Source organism: Strigops habroptila, chromosome 2 (assembly GCF_004027225.2).
Source record: "Strigops habroptila isolate Jane chromosome 2, bStrHab1.2.pri, whole genome shotgun sequence".
Taxonomy (NCBI): Eukaryota; Metazoa; Chordata; class Aves; order Psittaciformes; family Psittacidae; genus Strigops; species Strigops habroptila.
The window spans coordinates 70,070,787-70,091,826 of NC_044278.2; the positions used below are offsets into that span (position 1 = coordinate 70,070,787).

The following is a 21,040-nucleotide window of genomic DNA, read 5'->3' on the forward strand; positions in this document are numbered from 1 at the left end:
TGATTATGCTCTCCTTTATGTTTCATGAGTCCAAACATCACTTAGCATCTCATAAGTTGAGGGATCTGCTTGTAGTTACTTCCACTGCTCCCTAAGAGATCGAAGGGCACAGCTACTTCTGGCAGTCTGAGTGTAACTGAATACTCAAAGACATCAAAAGTTTGGTTATGAGTCCACTTCAGAGTCCTACTTCAAACAGCACCTTTACCAAAAAATGTTTGCATCCTGGAAAAAAGCGTGAGCTGAAGTTCTATTTGCATGTGTACCCAATGCTCTGATATTCAAGGCTTGTAGAAAAGATGCAGTAGCTTATGACTGGTGTTTCCAAGAAAAATCACAGATCATGTAGGAAGGAAGACTGTTTAGAGACCTGAATAGTGTGAATGTGCTCACAGGCAAACATTTAAACGCAAGACAGCTACCTAACACTAAATGGAAATGTTTGAAATCTGTTGTCTGTATGCATGTTCAGCAAATAGACACTTTTTTTGTCCAATTTCCTTTAACTCCAGGGGATCTTGCGGCATAAAACAATGTAGGATGAAATGCCATACACTGCCTTTTATGTCAAGGTGGTTATGTCTATAAAATCTTTTGCCTGTGGTGGAATGCAAAGGCATTTCATGCAGAAGTTGAGTGGTTAGTAATACGCTGTCTCCAATTTCCAGCATTAGGTAGTTAGGGATTTTAGTTCATTCTGATTTTCAACATACTAGTTTGTTGTTTTGCAGTAACTAGTATAACTAGTATTGCACTTATAACACATAATCAACCTGTCTCTTTTTGTGGGACTTTTGTTTGCTAAATGTCCGCATTGGTGGAGGAAATAGCAAACTATATCAGAGTGTCAGTGTCTCATTGCTGTGGTGTACACATTACCTAGAATGCGTTTCAATGGAAAAGTACAAATAACTACTTCTAAAATGCTTTGAATAAAACTTAATTTTTATCCCTAATTTACCTGAACGTAGAAAATACTTACCAAATATTTATGTTGGAAACTCTTCTCAGTTGCTTCAGGTGCAGTATTTCTTCAGGTAGCACTGCGAGCAGTGTATATTTTTTGAGAAAGACTTGCCCTAAATTTTATCATTTCAGAACTTGTGATTTAAATGCCATTGTTTTAAGGGAGTGACAGTATTACTGCTTTCTTTTAGAGTCTTCATGCTATGGAAGGCCATGTGATGATAGCTTTCCTGCCAACCGTTCTAAACCAGTTGTTTCGAGTTCTCACTAGAGCAACTCAAGAAGAAGTTGCAGTCAATGTGACAAGGTAAAAATTTTCAGTGTTTTGTAGAGTTTAAGTGATGACTGGGTTATCACATAAATCTGTAACCGAGTAGCATTTTTGCTATTGCTATCATAGCTTGCTTTGTAGGCTTATTTGGTTTCTGACTTCTGTTTAGGGTCATTATCCATATTGTTGCTCAGTGTCATGAAGAAGGCTTGGATAGCTACTTGAGATCTTATGTCAAGGTAGGTAAAAGTAATTTAAATGTTTCCTTTTTCTGTTTCTCTGAAAAGAGTAAATTTAGTTGCATCTGTTTAATATCAATTCTGGTTTTCCTCCCTTAGTATGGTTATAAAGCTGAACCTTATGTTGCTTCTGAATATAAGACAGTACATGAAGAACTGACAAAGTCCATGACAACAATTTTAAAGCCATCTGCTGACTTTCTTACAAGCAACAAGCTACTTAAGGTATATATTGAACCATACTTTTTACTTTATGTTCTTACCTGGTCATAACTGACGAATAACTGTATTGAAATAGTAGTTGAATGCATGTGGTTATTTTACAGAATGTTTTCTTTTCTCTGCAGTATTCATGGTTTTTCTTTGAAGTTCTGATAAAATCAATGGCTCAGTATTTGATAGAAAACTCTAAAGTGAAGGTATGTCAACTTTTGCAACAAAATGTTATTATAAGGAAAATTTTTATAGTCTCTTCTTTCTCCAATCACATTTTAATTGCATGTTAGAAGAAAAAGTTCTTTATACACATGGTTATGATTTATATATAATAACTTGATTTGTAAGAAGGGGGTGGAAAGAGCAAAGTAGAAGGAGAAATCAGTTGAAATACGAGATAGAAAAACTATGGGACTAGATTCAACATTACTATGAAAGGATAGAAATCCCTTAAAATCCATAAATTCTGTGTAAATTTGCAGACTCTATTAAGATTTCATAATACTTATGGTACAATGAAGCTGGAAGCAATAGATATCACTGTGAACTTTGATGCAAGTATTATTTGATGCAAGCCCAGAAATATGCAGGCTTTTTCCTGAGCAGTACAATAGCTGTGATATAAAATGACTCTGAGAACAGTGAATCAATCATGCAGTTTATAGTCCTTTTGTATGCCATAAGAAGTATTGATATTTAATTCTGTGTTATTTCCTGTGCTGGAAGGAGAATGCTGAAATTCTAGAAACAGGCATTTTTCTACAAGCTCAGCCGATAAGCAGGTTTTTTCTTACATTGGTGACAGCTGTTTTACTTACTTCTGTATTGAAACAAGTCTTGAAAGTTAAGTTTCATGGTTAAAAAATGTATGACTAACATACCAGGTTGTTTTGAAATCTTTATCAATATTCTGCTGTGTATTTAGAACATTAACTGGAAATCTGAAGTACATGGGGGAAAATTTATTAGACAGTGATCAGGAAAAAAACTTTAGTGCACTACATGATAGTGTTCTGCTGTGGTATGATCAGTAGAGTTTGAGTCCCAGTTCAACTTACTTTAAGTGCCTGGACTTTTCTATTTCAACAGATTTAATCTTTAAAGAAGTTATTGATTTTTTTTTTTTTTTTTTTTTTTTTTTTTCCATTTAAGAAGCATGTGAACTCCATGCAAGAAGTGGTCAAATGAATTTTTCATCATTAGATATTCTCTAAAGACATGTGCTTGATGTCCAAATCCTAGTAACCATCGCTTTTTCGTAGAATACTAATACAGAATAAAAACGTTTTCCTGTTCATGTTACTGGTTTACTTTTAGTTAGAAAAGGAGAGGGAGTGGTGGCCATGAGGGTTGAGGGGAGATCGTGAGGGGAGAGCAGGGTGGCCATGGGTCAGGAGGGGTGGCCATGAGGGGAGATCTTGAGGGGAGATGAGGAGTGGCTGTGAGCAGTAGGGGAGGCAGCTGTACAGAGTAGGCCACTATGGGAGGTAGATGAGGGGTGGCTGTGAGTGGAGATCATGAGGGGAGATGCTGAGGGAAGATGAAGGGTGACTCTTAGTGGAGATCATGAGGGGCAGCCATGAGGGGAGATCAGTTTGCCCTTAGTGACATGGTTTAGTGGCGGGCTTGGCAGTCCTGTGGTAACAGTTGGACTCGATGATCTTAGATGTCTTTTCCAACCTAGTTAATTCTATGATTCTATAATTCAAATTTTTGCTTGTAGCATTGTGCGATGCTAGCTGCTGTGTTACATTTTCATGGAAGGAAAAGGAGTTGTCTCCATTTAAATAGAGAGTCAGAGAATGGTTTGGGTGGGAAGGGACCTTAAAGATGACTTAGCTCCAACCCCCCTGCCACAGGCCAGGACGCCTTCCACTAGATCAGGTTGCTCCAAGCCCCGTCCAACCTGGCCTTGAACACTGCCAGGGGTGGGGCAGCCACAGCTTCTGTGGGCAACCTGTGCCAGCGCCTCACCACCCTCACAGGGAAGAGTTTTTTCCTAATAACTAATCTAAATCTACCTTCTTTCAGTCTAAAGCAATTCATACCATCTCTTCAAATAATTCAGGATTTTTAAACTTAAATTTCTATTATTGATTTGATGTTCCTTGAGAAAGGAGTTTGCACTTCTGTTCACTCTGTGAATAGAGTATTTCTTATTTCACCTCACTTTTTTGACCTTATTATAATAAGTTAAATTATTATTGAAAAACACTGAAAGAATTTTTGTTAATGTTAGTACTTAACCTGACATGGCTGGCAATACTTTTCATTTTACACTGTTGAGTCCTGTGAGAAGGATACAGTTTTTCTAATTACAGAATGTGGTGCATCTCGGCAAGGTTTTCAAAACATTGTGTGTGTGAAACTTTCATAGCTTGAGGAAGGTTTCTGTTGGATTTGGTAGGTGATGTTTTAAAAAACAGCAACATGCTGGTTTTGCTTGGCTAAACGAAGTTTGTATAATTTTTTTCTGATTTTAACAAACCTACAGAAGTCCTCACAAGTTTGGAAACAGTGTATTGGTTTAAAAAAAACTTTAAAGAAACCACTAACTTGCTGTCATGCAAACCCATTTCCTTAATTTAATTATTACTTATTTATAGTAGGAATTGTATTTTTAAATTGAGATCAGAAGGTGGATAAAAAAAGCACAGTAGAATAAAATATTTTTTAAAGCATGAATCTGTGTAAGCAAACAAAAAACAAATGCAGTTTACTTTTCAGAGTAACTCCACCAATGTTCATGTTTTCAGTATCCTCGCCGATATAATCTACATCTCTTGTTTAGTGTGGCATACTACCATTGGGGAGCATTCACATTACTACTAGCTCTTAATATATTTTTTCCATTTTTTTACAGTTATTTTTTTCCTCTACAAGTGCTCTGCCAACTCATTTTCTCAGAGCTAATGTGTCGTTACTGGCCCATGTAGTTCTAATAATAAATTAATATTTGGAAAGCCCCAGCACGTACATGCAAGGAACAAGGCTTTCATTTTAGGGAAAAGGAAGTTGGTAAGGGAATAGTGTGTCATTTACAAGTGCCTGAAACTGATTTGATTACCTGATGTTATGGAATTACGGTGTGAATTGGGGTAGGCATAATCATCAGTATTACTCAGGAAGACCTCCATCTCTTTGGTGTCTAAGTGACCTAAGTAACTATAAGGGAAGGCACTGATGGTTTTCTTTTTTCAGTAGTAAGAACCAGTAGCTGAATCCTAATGGCCTCAGGTTTCCTGTACTTGAAAGACTGAGCAGTTCATTTTGTGATTTACTGTGTGCTATAAATTACATGCTGTACAAACTGGTCTTCTGAGATCGATTTCTAAGGGTTGTTATAAGTATGCTTGGGATTTTCATTAAAATGCACCAAAAGATGTAGGCACAAGACAAATCAGTGTGTGTTTATATTTCTGAAGATTGGTCTAGGAATTATGACTTTTTTTAAGTGGTATTTTACATCATCAAATTTTGTCTGTTTTCTGGGGTTACATGATCATAAAAATTCTGAAAAAGTCTTGTTCATCTTAAGTAATCTCTCTGCCCCACAAAATTTTTTAGGTTAAAAATTTATGTAATTTCATTTTAATAGCACAATTGTAAACCTGCATTTTGTAGAAAATACCAGTGGGTAGTTGCATTTTATTATGATTCCAAGTTGCCAGAAAGAAGTAGATAAGCCACAAAAATGTGGTCTAAGTACTGACAGCACTCTATAAGAGACCCCATTTTATTTCAGAAAATAAGGATGCAGAGTGAGGTTTTTTATAGATTTAATAGGTTCTGTAGCCATAAATCTTTCTAAGATGATAACAGTTCATGCATAGGTTCTCTTACACAGCATTGAAACTACCGAAATGTTGCCACATTTTTTGTTAGGAATTACAGGTATGGAAGCATGCAGTAATTCTACCTGAAGAGGAAAACAAAAAAACCCCATAACAAACAAAAAAACCCACCCCAAACCACTGAACTTGGTACTGAAAAATACAAGTTTAGTCTCTATTCATGTCCTGCTGAATAGTGTTCTGCATGCTAGATATACTTGTATAGGAACCCCATTCATTTCAGGTTAATATTTTGTTTGTTTTTTAACAGTTCTTCAAAAGCAACTCCCAAATATGAGAAATTCTTTCAACAGGCACCTTTAGATTCTAGTACTTTGCTGCATATCACCTTGAATTGCTGTTCTTTGTCATTCTTCCCCTGCAATAACATGAAGTAAGGATCGTAGCTTACAAACTACTGTAGTGATTTTTGTTGTTGCCTCCTCATTTCATGTTAAAAAAAGACATCTCCACTTTTAGAACTAACCTCATTGTCATCTCACCTGTGACATGAAAGAAATACGAGCAGGGCTTACCTCTTGTTTGCATGTATCCTCATTCCTCTGCATTGCTTCTTGGTTTGCAAGCCCCTTTAATATCAAATAAAATGTTTTGCTAGCTTTTTTCTGTCTTACTGGGTGAAGTAATAAATGGAACATGCATTCAAATATTTCCTACTTAGGATATGTGATTAGAAGATGCTTTTCTGCAGCAAAATTAATTCTATAGCAAGAATTTTTTAATATTTTAAAAAGTATTTAATTACTGTCCAACGAAGCCTTGAGTTGGAAGAATATGATAGGACACTGACTGGCATACCCACCAACAGAATTTTTAATTTTTAGTTGTTATGTCATTAATGACATACTAATGACATGTGTAGATATTTATGCAGAAATGTTTTTCAGTCTTACTATCTATTTTTTTAAAAATAGAACTAGAGATTTTGGAGCACGGTTCAAACACAAGGGAGCAAATGATGTAATCATAGATTTATTCCAGGTCTTGACAATGACTTGTTCTGCCCAGGAATGTTGCATTCAATATCGTTCAAAAAATATTTAAGTAACAAGATATTCAGAGAACTTGGATGTTTTGATTTCAGTTTTCAGAAAGAAAAGACATAGTGATTGTACAGTTGAAACGGTTCTTGTCAATATCAACTTCTTGAGCTTCACACCACCTGTCATTAAGTCCCTTCAGACAAAAACCAGAACCATTATTAAAGATTGTAAGATATAGAGAAATGTAAAAGGCTCTGCAGTGCCAAAAAGCTGAAGATAATATAGATGGTGAGTGGAAAGGAAGAAATTGTGAATCTTCTAAGCCAATTGGCAAAGTACCAAAAAGCAAGAGAATACAGTTCTAATTGTGGAAAATTAAAACCATAGAAAGTAAGATTCTGAAGCCTGGAAGAACTGACATATGAAGTCACTGTGGAGCAAGAGAAAGAAAAGTGCATGGATGAGAATTTCCACAATGGCAAAAGGCAAAGGAGTTAGTAAAAAGATAGCTGCAGAACAGCAAAACCTGGGGGTTTTTGTTGGGTTTTTTGTTGATTTGGTTTTGGGTTTTTTTTTGAGACAGAAAAGAGAGTCTGATAATGCAGTTACTATATGTGAACTAGATGGTGTCTGCTTTGGAAAGGAAAATAGGTTTTATGGAAGGATTCCCTTTTATTCATAGCTTCTGTCATCACTTTTACTGTAGTATGGAAAAATACTAAGGGATTACACTTACAAACTTTTATACATGTGTTTTTGTATACAAAGGCTGCTTTGGTTGTATTTTAGTTACAGATGTCAGATGTTGTAATATTTTCTTTTAACCCAATGCTCTTTTTCCCCCTTCAGTCTAGAAAGTTTAGGAAAATCTTGTATTTAAAGGGAATGTTACTTTAAATGACAAATGAGAAAAATTGAAAACTTTCTTTGTCTCCCCTCTCCCTGTCAGGTTATCTGTGTCTAATCTAAATGAATTTTTCTGATCTATTTTAGTGTTATAAACCATATTAAATGTTGTATCTGAATTTGTTTCTAGCTGTTGCGAAACCAGAGATTTTCAGCTTCCTTTCACCATGCAGTTGAAACAGTTGTTAACATGCTGATGCCACACATCACTCAGAAGTACAGAGACAATCCAGAGGCTTCAAAAAATGCAAACCATAGCCTTGCTGCCTTTATAAAAGTAGGTACACAAGTGGCTTGGGCTCTGTGGTTACTTTTTCAGTAATACTGCTTCTTCATGGATTTTAAAGAATCTTAAATCCAACTCATATAAAACTGAATACACATAATGCTTTCTAAATATAATTCTATGTCCACATTAAAATGCACTGAAGTATAATTTGCATCTTCTATAATCAAGAAGACATTTGTTCAGAAGTTTGATATTTTTAATAATGAACTTACATTTTATCAGAAAAATGTATTTTGGGGTATTTTTCTTAAAAATTATCATCTAGGTTACCTTCTTGAGTAGTGTTTTATTTGCATGTATTTTATATAGACAGATGTGCAGTGTCTTTCCTTTTTAAGCCAATAAGATCCAGTAGGGAGAAAAAAGGATGGGAAATAAAATTTTTTAAGAAGCTGCTAGTGATAATGTCATTTTTGTTTCTGTCAAGATGGAAGTGTTCTCTTCAAACTGCTTTTTATTTGCAATGTGTTTACATTCTGCACTCTAAGGGGAAATTTTGTATTCGTGTATATATAAATGTATTTAGCTTCCCGTGTTTTACTGTTTTTTATATTCAAATTGAAATACCAATAGTGTGTTAGGAAGATAAACTTATTGAATACAGAAATATAATTACTGAGCACTGGGACAATACTAAATCAATTGTATCTTGGTTTTGCTTGTTTTCCTCAGAGGTGTTTTACTTTTATGGATAGAGGGTTTGTTTTCAAGCAAATCAATAACTACATCAGCTGCTTTGCCCCAGGAGATCCAAAGGTACTTAGTGTTTTTAAACAAACTATTTTTAGGAGTTGCCTCTTTTTGATGCATGTGGATAGAGTACTGCATTAAGTCTTCAGTCTTCTTCCCAGTTATGTTAGAAATCCCTGTACTGTGCCAAGAGTGTGGAGTTTTTTCCATCTAATCACTTTTCATATTTTGATTTCCACCTTCAGGTGCAACTTTACCACCCTAGACTGTGTGTACTGTGAAAGGGGGGAGGGTGTGCAACACTAAGCAGAAATTTTAAACATGAATGTGAAAAAGGCTAAAGTTGGAAGAGTTGATATCTGCTAAGTTTCTGTACATTTACTGTGGCGGTGAAAGTATGAACCAGATGTTCAAAGAATTTCTTCTGTGGGTTCAAACTTTTCTTTCATCGATACATAACATCCTAGTAAACTTAAATGACATGAGACTAGGGGAATAGTAAATAGAACTATATTGAGTTGTCAAGTGTGAACTGTGCTGGAATTATTTTATACTGACATGTGGAACTTTGACAGTTCTATATCCCTCGAACTTCAAGGCTGAGGGGAATCACCCTTTTGTGTTTAAAAAGGTGTTTTAAATGTGTTATTCCAATCACTGCATGTTTAATTTATACCTGAAATTCTTTTTGCAGACTCTTTTTGAATTCAAATTTGAATTTCTCCGTGTAGTCTGTAATCATGAGCACTATATACCTTTGAATCTACCAATGCCATTTGGAAAAGGCAGAGTTCAGAGATACCAAGGTAAATTCTTTTGAAGTAGTATATGGTGCATTTCTTAATTGTCGCCTTTTTATTATTATACTTGTAGATAGTGTAACTTCAGGTCTGTGAGATGTTGGAAACCTTGAAGTTGTTAAATGGAAGCCTCAAGTTGTAATCGTTTCCTTTAAACTTAAAGGAATAGTTTAGGTAGCAGAGTAATCTAGCCAAAGAATCTAGCCATTGAAAGATATGGTGAACTACATCCTTGACTCCATCTCCCTTTTCTGCTGTGATTGTTTGCTTTTTAACATGGGTTAGCTTAATTCGCTAGCTGCAGAAGCCTGCAACACTCCTATAGGTTGGAGAGCAGTGTGAGGTTTGGTGTTGTTTTTACGTTTTTTCATATACCCATTCAGAAGAAAGGGACTTCAGTAGGCCTGTAGTGCAACCTCCTGCTCAGGTCACATCAGGCCTTGCCTTCTCCAGCTGGAACAAGCTCAGTTCCCTCAGTTTTTCCTGACGGGACATGTGCTCCAACTCTTTAACTACCTTGGTGGTCCTTTGCTGAGCTCCTTCAATACAGGTTAGTCAAGCATGGGTTACCCTGAGTAAATGTATCCTGGCTGTTCCTGGTCACACTTTTCCTCTTTACTTGCTGAAAAATGGCTTCCAAGAGGAGTTGCTCCAAGGACCAAAGTGAAGCCTGTAGTTCCCTGAACTATTCTTGCCCTTTTTTGAAGATATGTGCAATACCTACCTTCAGTCATCACAGGGTCCCAATTATGGGATACCCCTGATCACTACGGCTTAACAAAGGTGAAAGTGAGTGGTCTTCCAATGATAACAGATAGCGCTCTCAGTATCCTGTCTGGTGCTGTGGATTTGTATGACTGGAAGTCTTGCAAGAAGTCCCTGACCTGGTCCTCATCCACTGGTGATAATTCTATTTCTTGAAGCTGGTCTCTAGACTCTTAAGGCCTGAGAACCATGTCAGTGAAGGATAAGGTAATGAAGGTATGCAGTACTTCAGCCTTATCCAAGTCCGCTGTCTCTAAATCACAGTCCATATTCAGTAAATATCCCATGTTTTCTTTATTCAGGCTTTTAAAGCTAATGTAATGGTAGAAGCTGTACTTGTTTCCATTGATGCCCATTATAAGTTTCAGCTATAGCTGAGCTTTGGCTTTCCTGACACTATCCCTGCGCACTTGGTCAACGCTTCTATATTCCTCCTGTTGCTTGTTCTTGCTTCCACCTCATGTGATTTTTTTTTTTTTTTTTTTTTTTTTTTGTTTTGTTTTGTTTTGTTCTTTTTTTCCCCACTGAAGCTCAGTCAGGAATGCCCTCTTTGACCCAGCTGGGCTCCTGGTACATCTAGCTTTGTGCCAAAACAAGTAGTATAATAACTATTGCATTCGTGGCTGTGAAGACCTTCATTTCTTCCAGGCATTGAACTATAGCAGACATCAGTAAGCAGAGATGAGGAAGGTGCTTTTAGAAGTAATAAGTAAACGTGCCTAACATTTATATTATTCTAGATTACATTATTTTTTTTCTAAAATATTTATTCAGTAGACTCTGCTGGCTTAGTGAAGTTGGGTATAACTAATTAATGCTTTCATCATGGTAGTAGAACAAGTTTTGGGACTAAGAGCTGGACAGCTGCATAGATCTTGTTTCTGTCTGTCTTTTTCAGCCTTTAGGAGTGTCTTTAATAACTGTGGCATTGAGTGTCTTTGATTCACTGCATGAATATTTCCATAGAAAAGGAACTGTGAGTTGAAAAGAGCAAAACTAGAGAAAACAGTGGTTTTGATTACGCAATAAGGAACATTTTAAAATGCTGCTGCCTGGTGAACTAGGAGTTCAGCCAAGAAAGGAAATCTTTATCAGAAGTGTTTCTGGCTCTGTTTTGCTGTCCCAGGCAAAAGAGATCTTGGATGAAGTGGTTGGCTCTTAAGTGAGTTACAAGGCAGCCTGTAGAATGTCTGTGCTGTCTTATCTATGTTTCTTTCTGACTTAATGGATTCCCTTGCTGCAAGAGTTCTTTGAAAAATGAAAGTGCTTTGAGATTAGCATCTGGTTTTTGATTACTGTATTAAACAACAACAGTGAATGAGAAACTCATGAATATCTCCTCAGCTGAAATTTTAAACATATCTGCATTCTAATAAATAAGACCTTCAAGCTAAAGTTCCTCTTAAGCTGTCATATGTGTCATACATAAATGAGCTGGATTATGTTGTTACAGAAAAAAGACTTCTAAAGGGGAGCAGTTTGACTTTGCTGTGTCAGATGTGCTGAGGTTTTGTGTGTGTCTACATAATATCTATATACTATGTGAGACTTAGTAAAGATTTACAGTTAATTACAGTTAGAAATACTTCATAAAATAAAATTGTATCACAGTGGTTTAAACACAAATGTTAAAATGTTCTTTAATTATAATTCTATTGCAATTAACACTGAATATATAAATATTTCTGAAAAATACAGTATTGTTTAATTGTTGTAGAAAAGCTGCCTACTGTATTATAATGCAGGTCAAATTTGCATAGATTCATTTATCTTGTTTAAATATTAATGGGTACTTTTGTGTTCTGATATAATGAGAAGAAATGGCTTAATTTGGACACATGTGTTGCAGATGCAGTGCTTTGTTACATTTTTACTACACACTGCAAATTTTTGGGACAATTTTCTTAGCGAATATCAAATAATGAAGATCACAGCAGGCTTTATAGTCTATATTCATAACTGATACGTGTGTAAGATAACAAAGAAGGAACTTAAAACTGCAGTACAGAATCTAAAACTTCTTAATCCATGTTTCACTTGCAGTCCTTCAAATTTACTAACCTGGGACTGAACCACAGACTAAAATTTCAATTTTATTTCCATCATACAACTAAATTCCTGAAGGATAGACAGTGCAAAACCTTTATTCACTGTGTGTGTTTTCAGTGCCTGGATATAGATTTAGAATTTGAATTTGGAGCTATTAAGATGTTGGTCCAGGTAAATTTAAAAGGGGCACTTTTGAATATTGGGCAGTGTTTAAAATTTTTTTTTTTTTTAATACTTTTTAATTCTCTTAAATTTCTCTAGCGTCTGTTGATTGAATATACGTCATCATTGTCTGTTTAATAAATGCATCATTATGCAGTGAATTGGGCTACGGATATATGAATAACTATGATTACGTATTATTGTCAGTAATGTTGGAAGCAGTTTACTTCAGCTTTAAGTTAACTGATAAATTGATTTAAATAATACCATTCCTTACATCGAACTTGTACTTTACTTCCAGACCTTCACCTGGACTATTCATTAACTGATGAGTTCTGTAAAAACCACTTCTTAGTGGGACTGCTTCTAAGGGAGGTGGGCAATGCATTACAAGAGTTCAGAGACGTGCGGCAGATTGCTATTAGTGTGCTCAAGAATTTGATGATAAAGCATTCTTTTGATGATAGATATGCCTCCAGGGTAAGTGGATTGCTGTGCTATTTCTGTTCAGACTGTGATGAAAATAAATATGAAAGTTGTGTCAAAATCAGTTTGCAAATCACATATTTTTACCAAAAGAAAGCACAAAGCACCTTTGAACATAATTACACGTTTGTTACATTTTAGCACAGTGTAATCTAACTGCTGCTCTTAAAGTGATCAGATTTTTACAAATATTTTTAGATCTTTTATTTTCATTAAACTTAAGCTTTTAATATTTGGCAGCTGTCCTTCCATCATCTATTATTCATAAAAATAATGTAGAAAGCTACAATTCATGGTAGTAAATGCTGAGTGATTTTTATTTTTTTATTTTCTTGGCCTTTTTTTAACATGATTCGTGCTGTGGAGAAGCAATAGAATTTCAGTGGAAGAGATCATTAATTTATCAAGCTAACTTAATATTAATTTACTTGTTTAGCCTTAACTAAAATCACATTCATTTAGAGGAGGTTTTTTGCATTATATTGAAACTGTTAATTTACTGACGTTCTGTAAATTAGAATGGAATACAGTCATGATCACTGTTTTTGCTATTTGTGAACGTATTGAATGTGGGTTCCAGTTTGGCAAATATTTATTAAATGCTCTTTTTTTTTTTTATAATTTAGGATTGAATAGCTTAAAAAAAATGGTGAGTAAAAAATAAATCTGTAATTGTTAATGAACTGTTAAACTCTATTTAGAGCCATCAAGCAAGAATAGCCACTATGTATTTGCCGCTCTTTGGACTGCTCATAGAAAATGTTCAGCGGATCAATGTTAAAGATGTGTGCCCATTTCCTGTTAACCCTTCCAGCAATGTGAGTAACCATTTCTGTTTGATAGCTTGAATTATTTTTATTGTAACTTATGGGCAATGTGTGTATGAAGCACTGCATACTTTTGTCAAACAGTTTCATAAGCTTCAGAATTTCATGAGATTTTTCTCCTTGATTTTCTGAGCTTAAAAGCTTAGTTAACCTTTATGGTTTTGGCTGCAATTTCTCTTGTTTAGCTAAGTTATGCCTAACATGATAATCATCTAGTTTGGTCCTACATACAGGTTCCAGTGTCCTTGTTGATCTCTGCTTGAACTTCTTAAGATTTTTTTGGAGAATGCTAGAGCACACAGATTGCCACAGCATCATTCTAATGCCATGTGATCATACTGCTATGTAACACCTTGCTTTTTCTGCATCTCTGGCGCATGTGCCTGTGTTTCAATACAAACTATAGACCACAAGGACTGGACCCGCTGCATCTCTTTGAGTGCTAAGAAGAGGAGACAAAGAAGCTGAGAAAACAATGTATTCGAAATAAAAAATATCAGTTGTTCCTGCAATTTAATGGCCTTCCATTTGCATCCATTACTTATTTTTGATACAGTTTCTCTGAGAAGAGTTTTCATTAAATTGTGTCTGTTTTTTACTCAAAAATTGTACATCTCTTTAGTCTGCCTGCCAGTTTGTATAAAGTTTACCTCTATTCTTGTAGATCTTGGCATATTTAATAGAAATTCAAATTTAAGAAAGAAATATGTAACAAATACTGCTCTAGAAAATTAAGTATGCCATAGTCACTAAGTCCATAATGTTGGAAAACACTAATCACATTTTCCTCTCTTTTCCAGAGTGCAAAGGATGAAGCCCTTAATTTGCCAACTGCAAGTCAGCTAGTAACACCACAAAAATCAGGAAACACATTGGATAACAATCTTCCTAAGGATCTATTTGGTGTTATCTCTGGCATTGGTAAGCACTTAAAAATAAAATAATTTTAAAAAGGAACTAGTTTCCTTTTTCATTTGTTACCAGAAATAATTGTTCTATCTCCAGTTTTGATTGCTTTCGCATATATACTTGAATGTTACAGATGCTTTCATTAACAGAACCCTAATGCAATCAGCTGTTCAGTGTGGGTCAAAATTGATGGTCTGCACATGAAAGCTTTCTTTTGGGTTTTTTTTTTTCTGGTTTTGCTTTTGTATTTGAAACTAAAGCTATTTCCTGGAAAATGCTGCTTTTTCCCCTTTCAAAGATGGTGTTTTCTGTCTTGCTGCAGAGAAATGGGAGACAAGACTAGCCTTAGTCATTTGTGGCAAAAGTGTCATAATCCACCATTTTGTACATGATGTTAGAGACCACCTCTAAGTGGAGTGCTGCTTGTGCACACCTGTGGGCATCCTCCTGTCTCCTGTTTCAGTGTGTTTTACTATTTGTGCTGTCTGCTGTAATTACTTGTGTCACTTACTAGTCAAAAAAAAAAAGATTAAAAATGGGGAAGGAGAATTTTTTTAAATATACATGATTTGTCATGTAAGTGTGTATTGCTGCGTCTGGCTGTTACACCTGTGTGTATGTATTTGTACATAAGTCTGTGTGTATACAGGCAGTTGTTTTTTTTGTCAGAGATAGGCACTTTCAGCAAAGTATGTATACATACATACTTTGCTGAAACTTTAGAATAAGTTTGTGTTCCTTAAAAGTAAATGGAATTAATTATTTGCCTTTTTAAAAAATATATACATAAATGGTGGCTTTAGAAGTCTGCCTAAACTATGGTATGACCTTTTTCAGTATATGTATTGGTTGAGATTTTTGTCTTGTTTGGAATCTTTGTTGTAGCTTCCCCATACACCGCATCAACGCCAAATGTTAATAGCGTGAGGAGTGCTGACTCAAGAGGCTCTCTTATAAGTACAGACTCAGGAAACAGCCTCCCAGAAAGACAAAGCGACAAGAGCAATTCTCTTGACAAGGTAAAAAAAAAAACAAACCAAACCAAACCAAAAAACACAAAGTGTATTCCTAAAACTTTACCTTAATTGTCATAGGAGTTAACTTCCATAATCTCCACTGAGAATGAGCTTTCTAGAATAACTGTAGAGCAGTATTTTACATAAGTTGTTCTTTTGCAAAATTATTATCGTATGAACTCTTTTTGCATTGCATTTATTAAACTGTTTTGTGGAAAATACAAGATTTTCAATGTAGAGACATATTGAGCGGTTGGGGGTTTTGTCAGAGAAAAGCACTGGATTAAGTGTATTGAGTTGCACTGGGGAGAATTGAATTCCAGTTAGGACAGCTGGTTTGGTTTTGTGGAGACCTTCACTCCATCCTGTTCTATACACACTATGTGTAGCATTTTTAAGATGCTGAAGGAAGAGTTGCTGTGCTTTCTCTAGGTAATTTCTTTTATGTTAGTTTAACTTTTCTAAATCATTTCATTTCAAAGCTGTTACAAATTAGGAGCTCTGGCTGCAGTAGCTATGAGGTATTCAGTCATGTCTTTCTAGAGCTTGTGTTGATACTGATCAAATTTCATTTTCTTAGATCTTGTTGTGCAAGTCACAACATGTTAACTTTTTCCCCTTGACTCTGACATGCCTTCGTGTGGCAGAGAGAGAAGCTTCTCAGAAGGCACTCTGCTCATGCTATGCGCCCTAACGGAGAAGAAGAAGAAAATTCTCACCCTGCAAAGAAAAACCGTGTTACTATGGATTTTTCACTTCTGACAATTCCAGCTTTGCCAGAGAAAATTTTGCATGCTGCTTTCTCTCTTCAGTTACAAGAAGTATTTGGTTTTTGTGCTTGGCATAGTTAAGCTTCTGAGTGAAGTGTGTGATCAGTAGTTTTGCCACTTCTTTGCAACAGTTGAATCTCAAGCCAAATATGTACAATGTAACCATGTCAAATACCTTTAAATGCCAAACCTGGAATGGTTCCTGTACATGATTTAATTTCAGCACAAAAATTCAATCAGTTTAAGTAACAGCAGAATATGTGTTTTGGGGTCTTTAATATAAATAGAACTAGAAAATCTTCTTTGACATTGACTGAGTAACTAAAGCAATATCTTGTACATACACTGTTGCTAAATGGCAATGCTGTCATCTATTACTTAGTTGTCATGTTGTTAATTACTAATGTGTATTGTTTTTACCAAGTAGAAGGGTTTTCAAAGGCATCAACATCCTTTGAAAATTCTACTCTGGTCTGCCGATTTTGGCAGTACAGGATTTATGTTTTGCATGCTGTTAATATTTTCCCCAAATAATACTTAATCCTGGCTTCTTATTCGTTGCTTTCCAAACTTTTTTTCTGATAGATCAGTTGTTGAGTGCACGTTATCTTTGAGTTTTTGCTCATTGCTTGATACCATATTGAAGAGCCATGTTTTTGTTTCAATTTTCTTTCAGAATAACCTGTAGAACTATTATTGTGGAATCAGAATTGGCTGGAAGTATATCAGTTTCTATTTTAATATGTGCATACTTTAAAGGTTATTGACATGATTTTAAACTAAGCTTGGGAGTAGCTATAGTCCTAGTTTTATTCATGTATATGCTCAACTATTTTAGAGGGACTATTATCTAGCACTCTGGACAGTATCTGAAATCTAGGAAATGCAAATTCTGTTTCTACTCTGCCACCCATTAATTGCCTGCTCTATTTTAGTATCCATAAAGCTGTAGAGTAGCACCTCCTTGTTCAGCAGAGATATGTCAAAGATAACAGTTTCTGAGGTTATTAGAATCTGCAATAATCAGGCTTCTATAGATGCCCATTCTCTCCCAAATTACAATAAGTTCTGGCTAGGTTCTTGAGGTATTGGCACTTCTCACTTTGTGAAACCAAGTGCTTTTCTCCCTTGAGACTGCTTTTTAATTTTGATATGAATGATTTCTTCTAAAACTGCTCTGTGTCCTTAAAAGGAGCCAAGATGATCCAGCGTTCTTGTAGAAACCAGAGTTGCATAGTACCAGACGGTTGACTTAGCAGAAAACTTGCAAAAAATGTCTGGTTCATTTTCCATTTGCTTAAGTGGCCTCCTATTGGAAGTGATAATTAAGCACTAAAAAACATAATTTATCCTTTAAACAAACATTCATATAGTATATCTGTGAAAGCCTCAGACTGAGGATTTTATAACACCTGACTCTGTGGAAATTACTCTTTTGCGGATAAAGATAAGTCTCTGCCTAAAATTCAAGTTATATATTCTCTATATTCTCACAGGGTTGGTTTTTCTTTTTTTTATTTTTTTCTTTTTTTTTTATTTTTGTGGTACACATTTTTGAAAGATCAGTTATGGTTTTTTTTTTTCCTTTTTGGACAGAGTTCAGTATTGAGCATTGCTGATTAACTTCCCACAAGCGTAGGAATTGTATAAACGAAGCAGGGAGAAGGATTTAAAAAAAAAAAAAAAAAAAAAAAAAAAAAACCAAAAAAACCCAAAAAAAACCAACAAACCAACAACTTAATTTAATTTTTAGTTATTTTGAGGCAAAGACAAGTTACTTATCAGTAGTTAATCTTCCAGAATACAGATTCTTGCCATTCATGTATATTTTCCTTTAGGTTCTTACATCTTTAGATGGAAAGAATTTTGTAGAGGCAGGTCTGTCTCCAGTTCAGCATAAAGTCTCTTCAAAAGCCAAGGAGCATATATGTATCACTTAACAGTAGCATTTATTTTTAAAGTATTTCATCTAAGCAGAAGGGACATGCCTGATCTCTACAACGTGGGTATCTATGTATAATTAACTTGATTATTAGTCATCATTAGGTGACTTTTCCTCTTACTCCTCCCTCTGGGGGGGGAAAAGAATCATACAAAGAAGGAAATAAAAATAAACAAAGGTAAAGAGGTCTAATTTGGTATACTTCATGTGTGTAATGTGTGTTTTAGTGACCTGTCTCTACATGAAACATTTTTGTCTCCATTCTGAGATCCTTTTTCTGTTGCAGGAATTAATAAAGCAATTTAAAACATTGTAGTTTCTTATCAGTTTAAGAACTCTTCAACCAAAATATGTCTCTTTTCTTGTCAGAATCAACAGAGCAGCACTTTAGGAAGTTCTGTAGTTCGATATGACAAACTTGACCAAGCAGAGATCAAAAGTCTGCTCATGTGTTTCCTTCATATTTTAAGAAGTATGTCAGAAGGTATGTAATTCCACCTATTTTTTTCATAATTTTGAAATCAATACCTTTTCAAAATCAGCAGAATTTTTTGGGTGTAGGCACCATGTTCTTCTGTGTTTTACAAATATGTGTGATTAATCAAATTAAACTTGACTGAAACCTTGTAAGCATTAAATACTTATTATTTCTTCAAAGTGTGAGGCTAACTAAAGGACTTGTTAAGAAAGCGACTATTTGTGCATGACTGTACGGTCCAGTCTGGAACATGGAGGTGATCAGTAGAAGATCAGTAGAAGAGTCTTGGGGCTAGTCCATTCCTTTCATTCCCTGTATGACAGGGAACCAAATTATTCCATAGCTGTGTGTATTTCCATTTCTGGAATGGGGATATTTATGCTTCTTCATTCTCCTGGGGCATTGGTGAGATGATCCATACTATCCTGGAGAAGGTTTACTACGATCATAGAACTCAATCATCCCTAACCATGATCAATATTTAAAGAAGAGGGCAAATCTCTTTTGGTGAAAGTATTGAATTTTTCAGTTTGTGCTAAAGATATCAGAAGTAGTTAATTTGTTTCTGTGCCTATTTTGATAATAATTTCTAAATATCAAGTTTACGTAGTACTTGAACTCTAATTTATTACCCCACTTAATCAAGAATGAGAATTGAAAGGTTCATTAATATCCGGTCACACCATTACATTTTCATGTAATTACATCAATATTACTTTATGTATTTGAATTGCAAAGAATAATCGTAGAATCCTAGAATCACAGAATGGTTTGGGTTGGAAAGGACCTTAAGATATCTGGTTCCAAACCCCCTGCCATGGGCAGGGACACCTCACACTAAACTGTGTTGCCCATGGCTCTGTCCAGCCTGGCCTTGAACACCGCCAGGGACTGAGCATTCACAACTTCCTTGGGCAACCCATTCCAGTGCCTCACCACCTTCACTGTAAAGAACTTCTTCCTTATATCTAATCTAAACTTCCCCTGTTCAAGCTTGAACCTGTTTCCCCTTGTCCTACCACTACAGTCCTTAATGAAGAGTCCCTCCCCAGCATCCTTGTAGGCCCCCTTCAGATACTGGAAGGCTGCTCTGACGTTTCCACGCAGCCTTCTCTTCTCCAGGCTGAACAGCCCCAACTTTCTCAGCCTGTCTTCATACGGGAGGTGCTCCATCCCCCTGATCATCCTCCTGGCCCTCCTCGACTTGACAAAACTCAAAAATACCATTTTGACTGTTTTACACTTTGGAATATATAAAAATTAGTAAGAATTTCTAAGAAATCCAAGTTAAAATTTACATAATTACAGTGGAGGTTTTTTGGTCTCAATACTCCTGGAAAAGAACAAGTGTCAAATCAACTTTGCCACAGATCTTTGTAATAATTTTGAATTTGTTATCTAATTTTGAACATTTTTGGTGAAAGAGACCAGGTTTTGGCTTTGTAACTACAAGCTTTGTAAGAAATAGTCACTCTTGAAATCTGTGCAAGTAAAGAAAATCTGAAACCTGTACTGAAAATGTATCCATAGTAAAATATCATAAATGAAAAAAGAAGAAATATGAAATTCTGATTTTAAAAAATGTTGAGACCTATCTATAAAGCAGGTTATAGGACTAACAAAGTATTCTGTAGTCTTACAGTTTTAGAACACTGTAGTCACTATTGACTACACAATTATTATTATTTGAAATATGAAATTGTATGGGAATATTATGGATTAATTGAAAGCATTTTGTAGAAACTCATTTGGAGAATTGATATGTGCATTTGTATAATTTTCAAGGAAAATTTTAAATCGTAATAATTACCTGTACCCCACAAGCCATTTTTAGATTACCTGAACCCGCATTATCTGAAAACTAAGAACTTCTACTTAAGATTTTTGTGTGTTTGCTGCCTTTCTCTTTGTTTTAATATTTTTCGTTTTCCTAGATGCACTGTTTACATACTGGAACAAGGCTACAAAATCGGAACTGATGGACTTTTTCACAATTACAGAGTAAGATTTTTGTTGAGCTTGTCATAAAATCGCATGTTTCACTATGCTGTTAAAAACATGAGGCAAGATATAAGTATGTATTATATGCATTTTTATTTATTTGTTTGAAAAATTACTGCCATCTTGGTCTGTTTAGTAGTCCTCAACTTGAGGTGCATAATTGCATGTCTGTCCAACTGCATGATAGTTTCTGGAATTAGGCTAAACAAAAGTGATCTTGGGAAATTCCTAAACTTCCCAAGTGAGTAGTGCTCAGAATATTGCTATGCTCATAGAATAGAAGAGGAACCAACTGTCTTGTTCCCTATCTGCATTAAAAAGCATCTTGTAACGTGAACTGGATGAAATTATATGATTGCATATCGAAATTGGTTGCATTGGATAACTTCAGCACCAAAAGAATATGAACTGTCCTCCTAGC

General features: G+C 35.3%; 1 protein-coding gene across 13 annotated transcripts in view; it reads left to right on the plus strand.

Moving 5' to 3' along the window:
- The window catches only part of DOCK9 (dedicator of cytokinesis 9), a 116,502-nt gene that overhangs the window by 67,101 nt on the left and 28,361 nt on the right, over positions 1 to 21,040 (plus strand). For 12 of the 13 annotated variants that reach the window (XR_003990078.1, XM_030476517.2, XM_030476519.2 and 9 more), the window contains exons 24-36: positions 1,158 to 1,273; positions 1,407 to 1,476; positions 1,576 to 1,701; positions 1,824 to 1,895; positions 7,566 to 7,712; positions 8,397 to 8,480; positions 9,109 to 9,220; positions 12,492 to 12,670; positions 13,378 to 13,494; positions 14,304 to 14,424; positions 15,298 to 15,431; positions 18,510 to 18,624; positions 20,553 to 20,619. Coding sequence is in view for 12 of the 13 variants with exons in the window: in XM_030476517.2 (XP_030332377.1) it covers positions 1,158 to 1,273; positions 1,407 to 1,476; positions 1,576 to 1,701; positions 1,824 to 1,895; positions 7,566 to 7,712; positions 8,397 to 8,480; positions 9,109 to 9,220; positions 12,492 to 12,670; positions 13,378 to 13,494; positions 14,304 to 14,424; positions 15,298 to 15,431; positions 18,510 to 18,624; positions 20,553 to 20,619 (1,460 nt within the window). In the remaining variant the exon portion in view is untranslated. Of the gene's footprint in view, positions 1 to 1,157; positions 1,274 to 1,406; positions 1,477 to 1,575; positions 1,702 to 1,823; positions 1,896 to 7,565; positions 7,713 to 8,396; positions 8,481 to 9,108; positions 9,221 to 12,491; positions 12,671 to 13,377; positions 13,495 to 14,303; positions 14,425 to 15,297; positions 15,432 to 16,075; positions 18,467 to 18,509; positions 18,625 to 20,552; positions 20,620 to 21,040 lie in introns of those variants that run through there. The other variant, XM_030476525.1, reaches the window with a different exon arrangement.